General features: G+C 42.1%; 2 protein-coding genes and 4 non-coding genes across 8 annotated transcripts; 5 read left to right on the forward strand and 1 right to left on the reverse strand.

Annotated features, from left to right (window-relative positions):
* Positions 1-5,748: 5,748 nt before the first annotated feature.
* Positions 5,749-12,965, reverse strand: LOC115165059 (ribonuclease H1). Of its 3 annotated transcripts, none has more exons than XM_029718217.1 (9): positions 12,882-12,965; positions 12,450-12,551; positions 12,214-12,338; positions 11,841-12,035; positions 11,406-11,505; positions 11,266-11,320; positions 11,039-11,123; positions 10,749-10,873; positions 5,749-6,093 (listed from the first exon to the last, which is right to left on the reverse strand). In XM_029718217.1, the coding sequence occupies exons 2-9, from the start codon at positions 12,512-12,514 to the stop codon at positions 6,007-6,009; spliced, it is 837 nt and encodes a 278-aa protein (XP_029574077.1). In that variant the 5' UTR covers positions 12,515-12,551; positions 12,882-12,965; the 3' UTR covers positions 5,749-6,006. The 3 variants fall into 3 exon arrangements, with proteins under 3 accessions (XP_029574077.1, XP_029574049.1, XP_029573982.1); XM_029718189.1 differs by having other exon boundaries at positions 12,859-12,952; XM_029718122.1 differs by having other exon boundaries at positions 12,450-12,942.
* Positions 12,966-12,973: 8 nt separating this feature from the next.
* On the forward strand, positions 12,974-16,784 carry LOC115165272 (40S ribosomal protein S7). The gene is made up of 7 exons (XM_029718335.1): positions 12,974-13,029; positions 13,810-13,895; positions 14,000-14,071; positions 14,526-14,669; positions 15,141-15,205; positions 16,103-16,253; positions 16,672-16,784. Exons 2-7 carry the CDS (start codon positions 13,821-13,823, stop codon positions 16,747-16,749), a joined length of 585 nt encoding a protein of 194 aa, XP_029574195.1. The 5' UTR covers positions 12,974-13,029; positions 13,810-13,820; the 3' UTR covers positions 16,750-16,784.
* LOC115147769 (small nucleolar RNA SNORA73 family) lies at positions 14,208-14,430 on the forward strand. Its single transcript, XR_003866499.1, has one exon. It is a non-coding gene; the product is annotated as a small nucleolar RNA SNORA73 family (small nucleolar RNA).
* On the forward strand, positions 14,841-15,063 carry LOC115147763 (small nucleolar RNA SNORA73 family). The gene has a single exon (XR_003866497.1). It is a non-coding gene; the product is annotated as a small nucleolar RNA SNORA73 family (small nucleolar RNA).
* Positions 15,361-15,585, forward strand: LOC115147757 (small nucleolar RNA SNORA73 family). Its single transcript, XR_003866494.1, has one exon. It is a non-coding gene; the product is annotated as a small nucleolar RNA SNORA73 family (small nucleolar RNA).
* LOC115147750 (small nucleolar RNA SNORA73 family) lies at positions 16,294-16,516 on the forward strand. Its single transcript, XR_003866491.1, has one exon. It is a non-coding gene; the product is annotated as a small nucleolar RNA SNORA73 family (small nucleolar RNA).
* Positions 16,785-19,447: the final 2,663 nt, after the last annotated feature.

Raw genomic sequence — 19,447 nt, forward strand, 5'->3', positions numbered from 1 at the left:
AATGACTTCTCAAATGAGAAAGTACTGCTTAACATTACAGGGCTCCGAAAAATTACAGAGGTCACATTTTATACAAGCAGTAAGTGTTTCATGAACATTTCTTCGGTGTTGAGTCAAATGCTTCTTGAGTGCTATTTCTGATGGACAGTCTTGATGGATACATGGTAATGGACAGGTTCTTGCATAATGACCATGCTTCAATTTGTAATGTCTAATAAGGATGCGTTGATTGGATAAGTGCAATAAGTGCTGTCTAGGTAAACCTGTTTACTAACTTCAAAATTCATTTTTATAACATGGTTTGTTTAACATAACATCTCATTACTCTCCCTCTAGTGGTGTGGGGGCTGTGCTTTGGCAAAGTGGGTGGGGTTATATCCTGCCTATTTGGCCCTGTCCGGGGGTATCATCGGATGGGGCCACACAGTGTCTCCTGACCCCCCTGTCTCAGCTTCCAGTACTTATGCTGCAATAGTTTATGTGTCGGGGGGCTAGGGTCAGTCTGTTATATCTGGAGTATTTCTCCTGTCTTATCTGGTGTCCTGTGTGAATTTAAGTATGCTCTCTCTAATTCTCTCTTTCTCTCTCTTGGAGGACCTGAGCCCTAGGACCATGCCTCACGACTACCTGGCATAATGACTCCTTGTTGTCCCCAGTCCACCTGGCCGTGCTGCTGCTCCAGTTTCAACTGTTCTGCCTGCGGCTATGGAACCCTGACCTGTTCACAACTGTGATTACTATTATTTGACCATGCTGGCCATTTGTGAACATTTGAACATCTTGGCCATGTTCTGTTATAATCTCCACCCGGCACAGCCAGAAGAGGACTGGCCACCCCTCACAGCCTGGTTCTTCTCTAGGTTTCTTCCTAGGTTTTGGCCATTCTAGGGAGTTTTTCCTAGCCACTGTACTTCTACACCTGCATTGCTTGCTGTTTGGGGTTTTAGGCTGGGTTTCTGTTCAGCACTTTGATATATCAGCTGATGTAAGAAGGGCTATATAAATACATTTGATGATTACACCCAAACTAACAATTGTAAAATAACAAAATATATGCTAACATTACTACTTGCAAGATTAGGCTAATTAATCATTAGGATATTCTTAGCTAAGTTTTAAATCATATATTTTGGGGAAAAAAATGGGTTTAACACCAAATACTAATTAGAAGCATGGCTAGCAAAAGTCTTTCCTTTGTACTTTTATGCAGATTATCAAACTACTTCCAAGCTAGCCAACAAGCAGCTTTTATCAGCACATGTGCAATTGCGCTATCTAGCACCATGCTAGTGTAACCGATGTGAAATGGCTCGTTAGTTAGCGGTGGTGCGCGCTAATAGCATTTCAATCAGTGACGTCACTCGCTCTGAGACTTGAAGTAGGGTTTCCCCTTGCAACGCGGCTTTTGTGGCGCGATGGGTAACGATGCTTCGTGGCGTGTCAGTTGTTGATGCGTGCAAGGGTCCCTGGTTCGAGCCCAGGTTGGGGCGAAGAGAGGGACGGAACCTACACTGTTACACTAACTAAACCCACTTTAACTTAAACAGCACATGTGCAAATTCGGTGTCCTAACGGTCCTAACTAACAGCAAGCTTAACTGAATTTTACTACAGTACATGTAGCAGAATTGCACAGGTAATCTGATTTAAACTGATATAGTAAAATAATATTTGCCAAACGTAGCCACATATTTTTCTTTCTTAATTTAACCAAATTAACATTTTAACATGGAGCGTGTGCGGTGCTAAACTGCAAGCTAGCATGTAACATAGTGGCTAATGTCTTTGCTATTCTTGTGCTGAAAGGTTATCATTGTTTTTTTATTAAGGGCACTTGTTAACTTACCCAATAAATATTTATACCGTGTAGGTTACCAAGTAGATAAATAACATGCAAGTGATTGTATTGTTTTAAATGAGATACTCACATTTGCCAAGCTTTTCACTCCAGCTTAGAAAGCTGCTAAATGCAGTAGAATAGTTGCCGAAGCCCGGTCTTGATCAAGCCACTCCTGAAATGAAGCCGCCGCCTATAAATGAACACTGAGTTCTAAAATAAATTGTGCTAGTATGACAAGGCTTAAGTAAATAAAAAAATATGTTAGATTCTAAACATTATACACTTTTGTTTAAGAATTAATTGATTACTAGAATTACAAGGAGCAAGTGCTAAACCAAATTAAGTTTGATCTATATCCCCTATCAATGGCAAACAAGGAGCAAACTTTACACAAATATCACACAATGGGACAGGTGATCTGATTCATTCTGAATGTTTTTTTGTAGTTAATCTATTTTATAACCACTTGCAACATTACACATTTTACTTTCACTACATTGGCCTCACAAAACACGAAAAGCTTAGGCCCAATATTAGGATCACTAATACATGTGAATGCATAGTGAAATAGTATATGTAAATCATTCTCCTACAGTTTAGTCAGTTAGCAGACACTCTTTTCCAGAGAAACTTACAGTTAGTCTTACTGGAATAAGCAATAGGCCTACTTGCTAAGCAAGCAGCTTGGCATAGTTACACATGACCTTCATGCAGTAAAAACCTGTAACCCTCAGCTAACACAATATGAATCCATAGCCCATACAATTGACACAGTTCATGCTATGTGGCTCCATATTCTTTAACATTTGCTGCATTGGTGTCAGAAATTAGAAAATGAGATATTGCATGTGACCTTTTCCCTCACAGACAAAACAAGAATTTATTGGCTGCATGGAACACGGGTGAAGTCACTCCAGCAAAGTTGCACCAATCAAATTCCATTTAATAGAAAACCGATCAACACAATGACAATTGTGACAATTGTTAGCACCCCATAGGGATTCTTACTTATGAAAAAAGGAGCTGTATTGTAGCCTTCCATGGCTCCTTTAATTGGGGTATAAAAATAAGTTAACACACATGGAATATGCATTTTTCATCAATCACAATGTGGAAAAGCAAAAACACTCACAAACTCAAAAAGAAAATAATGGTTTCCACTACTAAACAATAGGTACACCATTAGGGAAATAATAATAAGTTCAAACCCAGACTCAAACCCACACAACAGTACATGTGCACTGGAGGCATTTGCACAGAACACTGATTTTACTTAAAAGTTAAATGAACACATAGGTCTCAGACAATTTAACTTAATTTTGTAAGTTAAGTTAATGTACAGATTTGTAGTTATCCTGACTTGACATTTAAAGTCAAGACACCTGTTGTATTCATTTAGTTAATTTGACTTATTGGATCTAATTTGAAAGTTGAGGGAACACATAGCTGATTAAACTTGACTTTATAAGTTAAGACAATGTAATGACTTGTAGTTAATATAACATGTCATTTTTTGTCAACGCAGCTAGGATCTTGTTTTAGTTTATTTGACTAATTAGTTCTGATTTGAAAGCTGACTGAACAAATTGTTCTTAGATGATTGAAATTGATTTTGTAAGTTAAGACAGTGTAATTAATTGTAGTTATCGAAACTTGAAATGTTTAGTAAACACAACTGTTATCTTGGTGTTGTTGATTTGACTTCTTGGTTCTGAATTTAAAGTTAAATTAACACACAGGTCTTAGCTGATTTAACTTAATTTTGTAAGTTAAGTTAATGTACAGATTTGTAGTTATCCTGACTTGACATTTAAAGTCAAGACAACTGTTGTATTCATTTAGTTAATTTGACCTATTGGATCTAATTTGAAAGTTGAGGGAAGAGATAGTTCATAGCTGATTCAACTTGACTTTATAAGTTAAGACAATGTAATGACTTGTAGTTAATATAATATGTCATTTTTTGTCAACACAACTGGGATCTTGTTTTAGTTTATTTGACTTATTAGTTCTGTTTTGAAAGTTGACTGAGAAAATTGTTATTTGCTAACTGAACTTGATTTTTTATGTTTACAGCTTTTATTGATTTGAAGTCAACTTAACATGATTTGTCAAATCAACACATTTTGCACATTTAGTTTACTTGAATATATGAAATAAATTATTTTGACTTAATCCCCAAAACTAGTTTTTACAGTGTAGTAGTGAGGCAAAAAAAAAATGTCAGCAAATAATTTTTTTAAATATATTTTGATACTTCAAGGGGTCAGTTCAAAATCAAATAGCTAAATGATCCTTGGTATTACCTATAGTTGGGTCCAGCCCGAAGCTTGAGCTAGCGAACTTGCAACATTGTATAAAGTATTCTGGGCCCTCAGAGTTTCCCCGCAAGCGAGCTCCGGACAGACACAGCTGTAAGCTATTTGTTTCAAGTGTGTGTGGCGGTTCTAGCTTATATGGCTCCCTGGGCGAACCCTCCCTTCAGCGCCCTCCTCTGCGCCCGGTGCCGCCCCCGGCAAGATGCTGCTGTGGTCGGCTGCCCATGTCGCCTGTAACTAAATCCGCTTCTGATTTTAATTAGTCTTTAAATACATCTCTTTGCCAAAAGTCGTCATCCCTCCCATGTCTTATTTGACTAGTATTTTTGAAAGTGTAAGGATAATAATTCAGTAATAGTTGTTCTGAAATGTTTATTGCTTGGGGGGGTTCTGGCAGGGGGGAGATTTTCTGCACAACACCGCAACCTATTTCAGTCCAAGTCAAGCACTGATAAGAAGTAATCAGGTAGATAAGAAGTAATTCCACTGGATCAGAACACGACATTTTCGGTCGTGCTCTCCCTTTCGAGTGGTTATCGAAAGGGAGAGAGCTGGAAACATTTGTCAGGTATCCTATAGAGGCCTACTTCTATGCGTGCGCGTCCTTACTCAACACCAACAGGAGCACCCTTAAACAAAAGACAACTAAATTGACAAAACTGGTAAATGGGATGAAATAAACCAAAACTTGTTTCTCACAAATGTAGCATAGGCTGTGTACTCTGCAAACGATGTGTCCAGCCAGACAATGAGAACGTGAAGACAGGAATACGAATATTGAATGTATTACAATAATTACTGTAGCCAAAGCAACAAACATTGTTAATTAGAAATTGTAAGATTTAACGGTATATGTACTACTGGTGATATGTAATGGGGAATTGATATACACTAACAAAAAACCCGCTAACAATTCACACAATGAAGTTATGAAACAATTTATGTGCACAAATTGGCGGGAGAGAGCGCATTCTAGAGAGAGAAGTGCATTGTGTTATTTGGCTGCATGGTCAATCCGACGTCTGCATTGGCCGTGCAGCATTTAATGTGATATGGCCTCAGCAGAACTCAGTGCATTCATACTGCTTGTGCTTTACAGAGCAGTGCAGAGCTGTTATCGAGGAAGTGAGTTTGTGTTTATACAAGATGTACCGACCCGTCTACCGTCAACCAATCCGTCAACCAATCAGCATTGTTACAAACTTTGGCCTCTGCGTGCTTCTGGAGGCTATGCAATTGCGTCACACCCTCCATATGGAGCCTCCGACCACATTTTCAGATCAAGCATACATTTGATTTTAGTCTAGGCCTCCGCAATGGATAAATTCCCTGAGATGGGGGCAAATAATATATTTGTTACTGCTCGACTAAAACAATCTCGGTCAACCAACAGCCTAACGACCAAAGAATCAACCAGTTGACTAATTGGGGTCAGCCCTACTTCACTGGCATACAAACTGTGGATGGAAACGTGGTTAGTGAATAGGCCGACTATACTACCACAATGGAATTACTTTGCAGTATTAATACATGCTCATATGATGCTACAAGTAAAAGCTGAATGAATTCCTTAAATTAAATAACCAAAAATATTTCAGACAGGATGCTTTATTTAATAAAAACAAATAAACTTAGAAACAGAACATTGTTCTCTGGAAAAGACCTTGGCAGCCCAACAGAACAGACAAAAAAATTATCCTGGAAAATTAACATGTGAAAATAAAAATTCCCCCCTCCCCCCCCACACACACACAAACGATCTTGAATGATTAATTATTTAACTCCCAATATGATAGAATTGAACTGAGAAACCAAGAGAAGTAAATATGACATATTAGGGCTTGTAAGGCTAATGTAAGTGTTTTGCTGCCCCCTCTCTGGACAGCCTGTCAGCCTCCTCGTTTCCTAGGTACCCAGCGTGGCCTGGGATGTGCAACTGAGAAAGAAGAGAGAGAGAGAGAAGAGAGAGTCAAAGGCAGAAGGAGACTGTTAGTAATTTCAGTTCTGGACTGTTCAAAACAAAACTGTTCCAAAACTTTTTTTGATATCAGAAAATTATTGCAACCCCAACTATGTGAAAAAGTGATGTAATCAACAGTCAATGACAGTCATTGCAAAGCAGTCAAAGTATAAGTGTACTTGCATGTCCCGGTGGATAAAAAGTAACAGTCAGTATCTGGTGTGGCCAACAGCTGCATTAAGTACTGCAGTGCATCTCCTCCTCATGGACTGCACCAGATTTGGCTGTTCTTGCTGTGAGATGATACCCCACTCTTTCACCAAGGCACCTGCAAGTTCCCGGACATTTTTGGAGGGAATGGCCCTAGCCCTCACCCTCCAATCCAACAGGTCCCAGACGTGCTCAATGGGATTGAGCTCCTGGCTCTTCGCTGGCCATGGCAGATCACTGACATTCCTGTCTTGCAGGAAATCAGACATACTGCTTGTTCTGTGCGTGGTGGCATTGTCATGCTGGAGGGTCATGTCAGGATGAGCCTGCAGGAAGGGTACCACATGAGGGAGGAGGATGTCTTCCCTGTAATGCACAGCGTTGAGATTGCCTGCAATGACCACAAGCTCAGTCCAATGATGCTGTGACACACCGACCCAGACCATGATGGACCCTCCACATCCAAATCGATCCTGCTCCATAGTACAGGCCTCGGTGTAACGCTCATTCCTTCGACGATAAACGCGAATCCGAACATCACCCCTGGTGAGACAAAACCGCGACTCGTCAGTGAACAGCACTTTTTGCCAGTCCTGTCTGGTCCAGCGACAGTGGGCTTTCCCCATAGGCGACATTGTTGCCGGTGATGTCTGGTGAGGACCTGCCTTACAACAGGCCTACAAGCCCTCAGTCCAGCCTCTCTCAGCCTATTGCGGACAGTCTGAGCACTGATGGAGGGATTGTGCGTTCCTGTTGTAACTCGGGCAGTTGTTGTTGCCATCCTCTACCTGTCCCGCAGGTGTGACATTTCGGATGTACCGATCCTGTGCAGGTGTTGTTACACAAGGTCTGCCACTGCGAGGACAATCAGCTGTCCGTCCTGTCTCCCTGTAGCGCTGTCTTAGGCGTCTCACAGTACAGACATTGCAATTTATTGCCCTGGCCACATCTGCAGTCCTCATGCCTCCTTGCAGCATGCCTAAGGCACGTTCACGCAGGGACCCTGGGCATCTTTATTTTGGTGTCAGTAGTCAGTAGAAAGGCCTCTTTAGTGTGCTAAGTTTTCATAACTTTGACCTTAATTGCCTACCGTCTGTAAGCTGTTAGTGTCTTAACGACCGTTCCACAGGTGCATGTTCATTAATTGTTCATGGTTCATTGAACAAGCATGGGAAACAATGTTTAAACCCTTTACAATGAAGATCTTTGAAGTTATTTGGATTTTTACAAATTATCTTTGAAAGACAGGGTCCTGAAAAAGGGACATTTATTTCTTTGCTGAGTATATATATATATATATCTCACACACACACACACATCTCATACTCAAAATCATATACACACACACACTGCATTTGGAAAGTGTTCAGACCCCTTGACTTTTTCCACATTTTGTTACGTTACAGCCTTATTCTAAAATTGATTACATTGATGTTTTCCCTCAGCAATCTACACACAATAATCCATAATGAGAAACCAAAAACAGTTTTTTAGAAATGTTTGCAAATGTATTCAGACCCTTAGCTATGACACTTGAAATTGAGCTCAGGTGTATGTAGAGCTCCGAGACAGGATTGTGTCGAGGCACAGATCTGGGGAAGGGTAGCAAAACATTTCTGCAGTATTGACGGTCCCCAACAACACAGTGGCCTCCATCATTCTTAAATGGAAGAAGTTTGGAACCACCAAGACTCTTCCAAGAGCTGGCCGCCCAGTCAAACTGAGCAATCGGGGGAGAAGGGCCTTGAAACCAAGATTGAACTCTTTGGCCTGAATGCCAAACGTCACGTCTGGAGGAAACCTGGCACCATCCCTACGGTGAAGCATAGTGGTGGCAGCATCATGCTGTGGGGATTATTTTCAGCAGCAGGGACTGGGAGACTAGTCAGGATCGAGGCAAAGATTAATGGAGCAAAGTAGAGATCCTTGATGAAAACCTGCTCCAGAGCGCTCAGGGGCGAAGGTTCACCTTCCAACAGGACAACAACCCTAAGCACACAGCCAAGACAATGAAAGAGTGGCTTTGGGACAAGTCTCTGAATGTCCTTGAGTGGCCCAGCCAGAGCCCGGACTTGAACTGGATCCAACATCTCTGGAGAGACCTGAAAATAGCTGTGCAGCAACCCTCCCCATCCAACCTGACAGAGCTTGAGACGATCTGCAGAAAAGAATGGGAGAAACTCCCCAAATACAGGTGTGCCAAGCTTGTCGCGTCATACCAAAGAAGAGTTAAGGCTGTAATCGCTGCCAAAGGTGCTTCAACAAAGTACTGAGTAAAGGGTCTGAATAGTTAGGTAAATGTGTGAAGTCATCTTTTTTTTTTGAATTAGCAATAATTTATAAAAACCTGTTTTTGCTTTGTCATTATGGGGTATTGTGTGTAGATTGAGGGTAAACAACTATTTAATCAATTTGAGTGAGTCTGTAACCTAACAACGTGGAAAAAGTCAAAGGGTCTGAATACTTTCCTAAAGGCACTGTGTGTGTGTGTGTGTGTGTGTGTGTGTGTGTGTGTGTGTGTATGTGTAATATATAGCTCACACACAGTACCAGTCAAAAGTTTGGACACACCTACTCATTCAAGGGTTTTTCTTTATTTTTACTATTTTCTACATTGTAGAATAATAGTGAAGACATCAAAACTATGAAATAACACATGGAATCATGTAGTAACCAAAAATGTAAAACAAATCAAAATATATTTTAGATTCTTCAAAGTATTTTTTTTGTATGCTGTTCTTTGTATGCCATTTTTATATTTCAGAATTAACCAATGATATTAGGCCACACTTGGCCATGATTACAGACACGAGTCATCTCACAGTGTTTGTGATCATACCCTGATGAAGACAGCTTGGCTGTCGAAACGTTGGATATTACATTTTTGCATCTGAGCTCCTAGAGTGTGCGGCTCTCCCTTATTTTCAAGATTCTTCAAAGTAGCCACATCAAGTTGCCTTGATGACAGCTTTGCACACTCCTGGTATTCTCTCAAGCAGCTCCATGAGGTAGTCACCTGGAATGTTTGAAGGAGTTCCCAAATATGCTGAGCACTTGTTGGCTGCTTTCCTTCACTCTGTGGTCCAACTTGAAAAACAAATTATATTCCCACTAAGCGCAAACCAGATGTGATGGCGTATCGCTGCAGAATGCTGTGTGCCTTGAATTATAAATACATCAGAGACTTGTCACCAGCAAAGCACCCCCGCACCATCCCACCTCCTCCTCCATACTTCACGGTGGGAACCACAGATGCAGATCATCCATTCACCTTCTCTGCATCTCACAAAGACACGGCGGTTGGAACCAAAAATCTCAAATTTGTACTCATCAGACCAAAGGACAAATGTCCACTGGTCTAATGTCCATTGATCATGTTTCTAGGCCCAAGCAAGTCTCTTCTTATTGGTGTCCTTTAGTAGTGGCTTCTTTGCAGCAATTCGACCATGAAGGCCTGATTCACGCAGTCTCCTCTGAACAGTTGATGTTGAGATGTGTCTGTTACTTGAACTCTGTGAAGCATTTATTTGGACTGCAATTTCTGAGGCTGGTAACTCTAATGAACTTATCCTCTGCAGCAGAGGAAACTCTGGGTCTTCCTTTCCGTTGGTGGTCCTCAAGAGAGACAGTTTCATCATAGCGTTTGATGGTTTTTGCGACCGCACTTGAAGAAACTTTCAAAGTTCTTGACATTTTCCGGATTGACTGACCTTCATGTCTTAAAGTAACGATGGACTGTCGTTTCTCTTTGCTTATTTGAGCTGTTCTTGCCATAATATGGACTTGGTCTTTTTCCAAATAGGGCTGTCTTCTGTATACCAACCCTACCTTGTCACAACACAACTGATTGGCTCAAACACATTAAGGAGGACAGAAATTCCACAAATTAACTTTTAAGAAGGCACACCTGTTAATCGAAATGCATTACAGGTGACTACCTCACGAAACTGGTTGAAAGAATGCAAGAGTGTGCAAAGCTGTCATCAAGGTAAAGGTTGGCTACTTTGAAGAATCTAAAATGTATTTTGATTTGTTTAACACCTTTTTGGTTACTACATGATTCCATATATGTTATTTCATAGTTTTGATGTCTAAACTTATTCTACAATGTAGAAAATAGTAAAAATAAAGAAAAACTCTTGTATGAATAGGTGTTCTAAAACCATTTTCAAATCAGGAGACCCCACATATTTCTTTATTTTAGTCATATCGAGAGCAGCTTACATTAGTAAGCCCATACAATTTCACACTGGTCCCCCGTGGGAATCGAACCCACAACCTCTATCAACTGAGCCACACAGGACACGCGACCCATTCATCATCCATAGTTTGGGAAACTATGTTCTATTCTTTGAAACCCACTACACTTGAAGTGAAAATATTAACAGATATGTAGAGCAACAGGCGTCATTGATATTTACCCATACAACCTCCAGCTCTTCATTTAACTTGTCAAGTTTTTCAAAGTCCTCTTTGTTGACGATAGGGCCACCAGATTTGAGCCTCCAGTTGTTCAGCTTCCAGTTCTTCACCCAGCTGGTGACGCCTGGAGGAAACAACACAACAGTCATTAAGATAGTCGCATTAGCAGGCCTAGCTAGTAACGTTAGATGCTGCATCCTGCCTGCAGCATCACACAAAGCCATGTCACAATCAGTCAGTCCCTAGCTGATAGAGTGTTAGTAAAGTGCTATAAGCAGCACACACATACCATTAATGGTGAACTTGCTGTCTGTATAGAGCACCAACTTCTTGATGTCTATCTCTTTGGCCTGCTCCAAGGCTTTACAGGCTGCCTGTGCCATTCAGAAGCAAAATGTGGGATTAAATCTCTGTGGGGTTACAATCCAAAGGTTGCTGTGGCAATTCCATCCAAATAACAGCAATCTGGTTAAGAGAGTTCAGAATTAAAACAAATAAGACAAACACAGTACTTGCCTGTAATTCTGCCCTCTGGTTGGTCTGTCTTCCATCCAGCGGTTCTGCTACATTCCTACAGTAAAGAGTCCACATGAAAACCAACCCACTGTAGTGTCAAACAGTCTATGAGTTATAACCACAGACCCAGGCCTACTCACAGAGGATGGTCACGTCCCCAGTACACCCCGATCCCAGCTCGGGCTCCGGCCTTCCCATTGCCTGAACAGCAGCCGTCTGTGTACACCACCACTGCATCACCTGGAAAAACAGACTGTTGTCTTAATCATGTTTAATTAGTTTTCAATCATCATTATAGGACATTTGCTGCTACTATAAGCTATATTTGTAAGTTTGGGGTTTATTTGTGCATGTTTATGTGTATAGGTATGTGTATATATGACAGTCAAACATTGTGTTTTCCTTCTTGATTCTTTGCTTTATTTATTATTACTTTTTCATGTGTACTGCTGTATTTACTGCTTTTATGGTACCTTATATGGAATATACAAAAAATAATTGTTCACAAAAATTATGTTTTACATTTCTAAACAAAAACAAGAAATATGATTTAAAGGAGTAACAGGTATATTTACCCATGTAGGTGAATCCATCAGAGCTCTTTGAAGATGCGCAGCTGTCTTGAGATGCCTCCTGGGACGGTTTAGCTCGTTTGGCAGGGGACACCAACTCCTCCTCCTCCAGGTGATCATAGTGTCTCTTCTGACCAATGGGAATATACTCAAGGGCCTCCGGGGCCCTTCTTGGGAGTGTTGCCTCATAGCTGGTTCCTGAAAGATAATACCTTGGTGTGAGTAGAAGTCTGATTCTGCTGTGCCTGAATGGTGCACTACTTGTCTAATGACAAGATAGGCTGCCCATTCCTAAAGCCAGTAACAACAGTATCCATTGTATTGTCATTTCACAAGAACAGTGACCCATAGAGAAAGAACATAGCCATCGCTCAACCCTCTGACACGTCTGGTGTTATCGACATTGCTTTGCCTCTCACGAAAGCCCAGGCATCCTTTTCAGCAGCAAACTTCTTGTAGCTGGCATATGGGAACTTGTCAACTTGGCTCTTACATTCATCCCTGAAAAAGTAAACACATGATATTCAATGTGAATAGAAATGACAAAATGTGTTTAAAGACACACTACAGTGGTAACTAGCTCCCTAGCTAGGCAACTACTACACAGCTCACCAAGTTTGGTAAACTCCAGGCTTGAATCCTTTCCTCACAGCGTAGAAGAATTTGCCTTTCACCATCTCCTCTGTGCCAATGCAGACAGCCCTGTGTATTATACTATAAAGAACGGGTAACCAGAACATCACTTAGACCAGCAATTACTTAAAAGTGGAAGCACCGGTCATTGTCTTAATTTCAGAAATGTTAACAAGTTGAACAAACTAACTAGCTATGTGTTAAAATGCAAGGACAACTATTAGCTAGCCGTCAATGGAAACAAATACAGGTATGTAAACAGTGGCTAGCTTGCTAGACCACTAACCCAAAACAAACACATTTTGCTAGCTACTACCTGACAACCGTAATGTCAACACACAACTCTACAAGTTAGCTATACATTTGAACATGATCTTCGCTGACATACTTATTTTTGGACTCGGTATTTACATGAATGGCTTTAAAGTTAACGATATCTGCTGCACTGATCTGTTGATGTTAAAAATCACACTTCCGTGTTCCCATGATTCCTTCCACGACGTCCTTGTATACTCATCTCGCGAGATTCCGGCCTCTTCCCTGGCCGTCGTTGATTGAGGTAGGTCAAGATAATGCTCCCACTGATCGGAATTTCTTGTCAAACTGTTGTAAATGTGCACAGAATTTTCTAGTTCTTGTATCAGAATTCATGTAAGACTGTTGATGCGTTAGATTATTATATTTAAGGTTTTGGATGGACATTGTGTAATGAATTGTATAAAGTGTTTCATGATAGACCTAACATGAAAACTGAAAGGAGGCATAACTGGCGCGTTGAGGCCCATGTGTTCTTGTAAGAATTGCCTGTAGTTCGTCGACTAGTGGCTTTATTTAACCGTTTTAATATTTTCCTTTTGTCAAGTGTCCTGACAGTTGTTTAGCCCGAAGTATGGTTGAGTACTGTCTGAAGTTCGTTGCTAGCTAACGTTAGCCATTTGATAATGAACATGGTTTAAAGACGGCCAACTGGCTAACGTTAGCTAGCTAATGTTAAGTAGTTTAACTTGGAACATGCGACCCTATCTCCTGTACATTGTTTGATGCAATAGTTACTTGTTAGGTTGTTTATGATGGCATGGATACTAGCTAGCTAAGGTAGTTTGTATTTTGAATGTGTACATGAAATCAGCCATTGTCGACTGTTCGTTTGATCAACCTTAGCCGAAAGCGCTAGCTAGTAACTGCATGTCTGTATGGTGTGATGGAGTCGGCATGGACCACTCGACTAACGTTTGTTAGTTTCAGTGTGTATACTACCTTACCTGAAACTGCATGATGTCCAAAGACATACAGGACTCGGGAGAATGCTCAAATGGTACTTGTCTTTCATTAATTCCAGAGACATAGGCCATGTTCAGTACCAGCGCCAAAATCGTGAAGCCCAATGGCGAAAAGCCAGATGAGTTCGAGTCTGGCATTTCCCAGGTAAGCTATGGCAAATCTGTCAATATATGGCACTTTATATAAAAGTTCCTTAGTCGCTTGGCTAATGCTGTAAGCAGTATTCAACATGTCAGCCTTCTTTCTAGGCTCTCCTGGAGCTGGAGATGAACTCGGACATGAAGGCTCAGCTGAGGGAGCTGAACATCACTGCTGCAAAGGTAAGGATCCTGTACTGCATGTCTTGTACTTGCCTTCATTCTGACTGTTTGCTCAGACCATTTTTGGATAACTGAAGATGAACATGGTAGGAGTTTGTCTGATGCTTAGTAAAAGGAGCTGTGTTTGAGTTTAACCCCAACGTGGACATCCTGTGAGGTTGCTCTCGCATGGCTCTGTCCATGTGGCGTATGGGAGCGTAGTACGTTAGTGCTGTGACGTACAGTCCCTTTCCACAACGTTGGAGAGCAAGCTTTGTCCCCGGCCTTCGGGCTGGTGAGGACGGCGTTCTGTATATTCCTACATCTTCCCAGAGCCCTTTGGGCCATGACTGGGGGGCTAAACCATGCAGTGCATACAATTTTTCATTCAGACAGCTGAAGCACTCAAAGCATCTATTAAAGTGTTTGTATTTGCCTCAGTTTGTTCTAACTGAAATGCTATCCTTTCCCTCAGGAAATTGAAGTTGGTGGTAGCAGGAAAGCCATCATCATCTTTGTTCCCGTGCCCCAGCTGAAATCTTTCCAGAAGATTCAGGTGCGACTCGTAAGGGAGCTGGAAAAGAAGTTCAGCGGAAAACACGTCGTCTTCGTTGCACAGGTTAGGGTGATGTTGTCTCGCTGTCCTGTTTTCCACAAGTTGCAGGGGCAGTTTGCAGAGCTGTTGCGGTGACCCCGCTGTCGGTTAGCTTGGTTCTTTTGGGGAAGTCTATAAACAGACATCTTTAGTGCTCAAATATACATGTTTCTGTGCTGTGAGTGTAGCGTAATATCAACGTGGACATCCTGTGAGGTTGCTCTCGCATGGCTCTGTCCTTGTGGCGTATGGGAGCGTAGCACTTCAGTGTTGTGACGTACAGTCCCGTTCCACGACGTTGGAGAGCAAGCTTTGTCCCCGGCCCTCCGGCTGGTGAGGACGGCGTTCTGTATATTCCTACATCTTCCCAGAGCCCTTTGGGCCATGACTGGGGGGCTAAACCATGCAGTGTACATTATTTATTTAGAATGCTTGTTGGGCTTTAAAAGTCTGCCTGTGTAAATTGGTAATCCTTTATTTTTTTTTAACTGGCAGAGGAGAATCCTGCCCAAACCAACCAGGAAAAGTCGTATCAAGAATAAGCAGAAGCGTCCCAGGAGGTGAGTTCTGTTGTCTCGCCTGCATGTCCACGACTACATACTGTATGGAAGAGAGTGGATTGTAGCTTTTAAAGTTAGCAAATGGGTGCTAGGTTTAGAAGTTCAAATTGTTGTGCCATATTTGATGCTGCCGTACTTGCACACCATATTTGGACCCAACGTGGACATCCTGTGAGGTTGCTCTCGCATGGCTCTGTCCTTGTGGCGTATGGGAGCGTAGCACTTCACAGTGCTGTGACGTACAGTCCCGTTCCACGACGTTGGAGAGCAAGCGTTGTCCCCGGCCCTCCGGCTGGCGAGGACGGCGTTCTGTATATTCCTACATCTTCCCAGAGCCCTTTGGGCCATGACTGGGGGGCTAAACCATGCAGTGTACAACTTTACTAACACCATGTTGTATGCTTTTAATGGGATCTTATAATAGGTTATTATATAGCTACACGATTAAACGGGGACAAACCATATAATGCAACTTTCCTTCCTATTACCTTGCATTACCCTACGAGTAGGGGTTTTTAACCCTGGTGTCCTGACTAAATTCCCAATCTGGCCCTCGTACCATCATGGTCACCTAATCATCCCCAGCTTCCAATTGTCTCATTCATCCTCCTCTCCCCTGTAACTACTCCCCAGGTCATTGCTGTACATAAGAATGTGTTCTCAGTAAACTTTCCTCGTAAAATAACAATTATAATCTAAAGCAGACTCTGCTTGTCTCCAGTAATGATTTCACAATACCTGTATAGCTATTTGATTGTTGCCCTTTCAATACATGCATAAAGAATCTTCCTCTGATTTTGAATGAGACTGATTGTAGGGAAAATAGTTTTCGCAAGGTTTAGAACATTTCTGTAATTACCTCAAATGTCTAATGCACGTTGTGATTTGTTTCTACAGCCGTACTCTGACCGCTGTGCACGATGCCATCCTTGAAGACCTGGTCTTCCCCAGTGAGATTGTTGGCAAGAGGATCCGCGTGAAACTGGACAGCAGTCGGCTCATCAAGGTCCACCTTGACAAGGCTCAGCAGAACAATGTGGAACACAAAGTGAGTCGTGTCGCAGTTTGCTAGTTCACCCACCTTAACCCCAACGTGGACATCCTGTGAGGTTGCTCTCGCATGGCTCTGTCCATGTGGCGTATGGGAGCGTAGCACTTCAGTGTTGTGACGTACAGTCCCGTTCCACGACGTTGGAGAGCAAGCTTTGTCCCCGGCCCTCCGGCTGGTGAGGACGGCGTTCTGTATATTCCTACATCTTCCCAGAGCCCTTTGGGCCATGACTGGGGGGCTAAACCATGCAGTGTACAACTTCTCTTGACTGACGACTCAAATGGTTTATGTGCTGCAAATGTGTTGTGCCAAATGCATGCCTTTTGTGTTGTCATATGCAATTGACATGTTGATCATCATCCTGTAAATGTTGCAGTCTATGCAGTCGTTAACCAGTGGTTGCCTTTATTTTCAGGTTGAGACCTTCTCCGGTGTCTACAAGAAGCTCACAGGCAAAGACGTTGTTTTTGAATTCCCCGAATTCCAACTGTAGAGTGCAGATGACAAAATAAATGAGTTTACTCTCAATGTCATTGCTCTGTGTTCTCTGGGGATAGGGTGGTCAGTCATGCCAATCCCATACATGATGGTCTAGCCCAGGGCTCCAAACCTGTTCCTGAAGAGCTAGCCTCCTGTAGGTGTTCTCCTACCCCTGTTGAAACGAACCTGATTCAGTTTATCAGCTGATTATTAGAATCGGGTGCGCTAGATTAGGGTTGGAGTGAACCTACAGGACGGTAGCTCTCCAGGAACAGTTGGAGAGCTCTGGTCTAGAGACTAATATCCTTTCAGAAAAGTATGTCAGTCAGGAGGACCATTAACTTGAGTAACTGAAGACTTGGAGCAGCTTTGATGACCGATCAGTTGTATTGCCACATCCTACAACTTGTGGTGCTAGGGGGCTTTTTCAGATTGCTTTTGGGCCTCTGTAATGGTAGTATTCAATGTTTTTTTTTTTGCACACTAGAAATGTCCTGATCCAATTATTAGATGTTGAGTGGAATTGACAGGTAATGTATTTGCCTATGTATAAATCCATCATTTGGTACAATCTACACTGGGATATGTGCCCAATATAGGCTATTGCTCACGACAGTCAAGTTTAAGCTTATGTTGTGCAGTGCGAGGCCACTGAGAGCTATTGTGCTGCATGGACCAGCAGTCCATAAATTAACATGGCTTCCTTGTGAGGAATACTTAAACTATAATCAGTGGAGTAACCTTAGGTTTTGAGGTAGGATGGGTGTAAGACTGTAATAGAAGCATTTGGGGAAAAATATATATAATCTATGGGTAAATCACTGACTGCAGGATACATAGCCTGGATGTGGACACATCCTTTACCAGAATTACCCGCCCTCTGCCACTTGACTGGAGAAGCTCAATGATCAACCGTTTGACAGTTGCGTTCTGAGTGATGAGGAGTGTGTTCCTGTGACAACTGCTGCTGTCAGACTTGTATTATATTATACAGTGCCCCACTCATTCATATCGCGTGATTCCTGATGATAGTTCTTGATTTTATTGACTGATTGCTATTATATGGGATGGTTGAGCTGAAGCCTGGATACTCGGGACTCCTGTCATAACTACTTTCCCATCACCTATCCAGGCAGTCACCCACCTACAACTCAACATGTACTCAGGTAACACCTCCATGTCAGATACTCCATGTAGTTACACTATTGCTTTCATAGGTTAAAGGATCTGTTAAAGCCCACTGAAAGCTACACCTGTTTGGTTAATGTTTTGCAGATGGGGGATTGATAGACTGAAGGACTAAGGTCCAGAATTTGCCGGTTGCCTAAAACTGGCACTTTTACTGAAAATGTTGATTAATGTACACTGTCCCTGCAAAAATAAATGCAATTAAGGTCTATGACCTTGGGTGGAAAGACTGGTCTGTGGTTTCAAATTGTATGTACGGGATACGCATGGTATACATCGTACAACGAAACGCTACAGGTTCCTTCTGGACAATGCAACAACAATAAAAGATAAGAATACGAACATAAAATTACTCTGGAATAGAATAAACATTTTAGCATCAGTATAGTACAGAAAGGCACAAATCTCCCCCCCCAATATTTACACGTAAGGGGGGTGGGCAGTGTAATACGAGTCTGACAGCAGCAGTTGTGATTGTGTGTAGTATGAATGTACACAGAGTATACCAAACATTAGGAACATCTCCCTAATATTGAGTAGCCTCAATTCATCGGGACATGGACTCTGCAATGTGTCAAAAACGTTCCACCGGGATGCTGGCCCATGTTGACTCCAATACTTCCCACAGTCGTGTCAAGTTAGCTGGATGTCCTTTGGCTGGTGGACTGTTACACTGATTGAAGTAGATTTAACAAGTGACCAATAAGGGACCACAGCTTTCACCTAGTCAGTCTATGTCATGGAAATAGGTGTTAATGTTTTGTATACTTAGTATGTGTGCTATGGTGTGGAGAATAAGGACATGTGGTCAGTTGAAGTGTTCAGCAGGCTTGTAGACAGAAACTCAGCCTGTTGGACCTCATGCTCCGATAAGGGAGAAAACAGCTCATGGCTGCGGTGTGTCGGGTCCTTGATGATGCATCGTGCCTTCCTCAGGCACCGTTTAGAGTAGATAACCAGTCAGATCCAACTGGATCTGGTGGCGCTGGTCAGTGGTGGGGTTTGTCTGGGCTATAGCGACGCCCACTTTAGCGACGCCCACTTTGGCAACCCACGGAAGAGGATTTTATGTCATTGAACTGTCTGCCAACAGTTCAATGGGGCTTCTGTCATCATACTGAAAGCAAGAATCATTAACTTCAGTATAGATACCACTGGAATATAACAAAACAAATAGTGAAACATACTTTACCACTGATGCTTTTGAAAAATGAAAACGTCTGTCTATCTCATTTGGTGATCTCTCTTTAACACTTGAAGTGCACCCATATAGGCAGATGTGCCTATATGTTTCAATCCAGAATCTCATTCTTAATGCATACCATTGGTAATGAATATATCAAAAAGAGCAGTCTATAGAATGGGTTGACTGTAGTATGTTGTGCCTTCACAGGTTTGGGAAGATTTGCTAACATGGGTGATGGATGGGAGACAGCGCGTCGACTGGACATGCCCAGTAAACTGGAGGTAACTTCAGGGCTCACAATTTGGCACATGCCATAGAACTGGGTGGTGTTCAGTAG

Source organism: Salmo trutta, chromosome 1 (assembly GCF_901001165.1).
Source record: "Salmo trutta chromosome 1, fSalTru1.1, whole genome shotgun sequence".
NCBI classification, from domain to species: Eukaryota; Metazoa; Chordata; class Actinopteri; order Salmoniformes; family Salmonidae; genus Salmo; species Salmo trutta.

Coding starts and splice junctions, on each gene's coding strand:
- LOC115165059 (XM_029718122.1), bottom strand. CDS start 12,577: ATGTTCTGGTTACCCGTTCTTTATAGTATAATACACAGGGCTGTCTGC. Junction 12,339..12,449: donor CCTGGAGTTTACCAAACTTG/GTGAGCTGTGTA, acceptor TTACTTTTTCAG/GGATGAATGTAAGAGCCAAG. Junction 11,124..11,265: donor ACCAGAGGGCAGAATTACAG/GCAAGTACTGTG, acceptor TGAATGGCACAG/GCAGCCTGTAAAGCCTTGGA.
- LOC115165272 (XM_029718335.1), top strand. CDS start 13,821: ATGTTCAGTACCAGCGCCAAAATCGTGAAGCCCAATGGCGAAAAGCCA. Junction 14,670..15,140: donor ACGTCGTCTTCGTTGCACAG/GTTAGGGTGATG, acceptor TTTAACTGGCAG/AGGAGAATCCTGCCCAAACC. Junction 15,206..16,102: donor AAGCAGAAGCGTCCCAGGAG/GTGAGTTCTGTT, acceptor TTGTTTCTACAG/CCGTACTCTGACCGCTGTGC.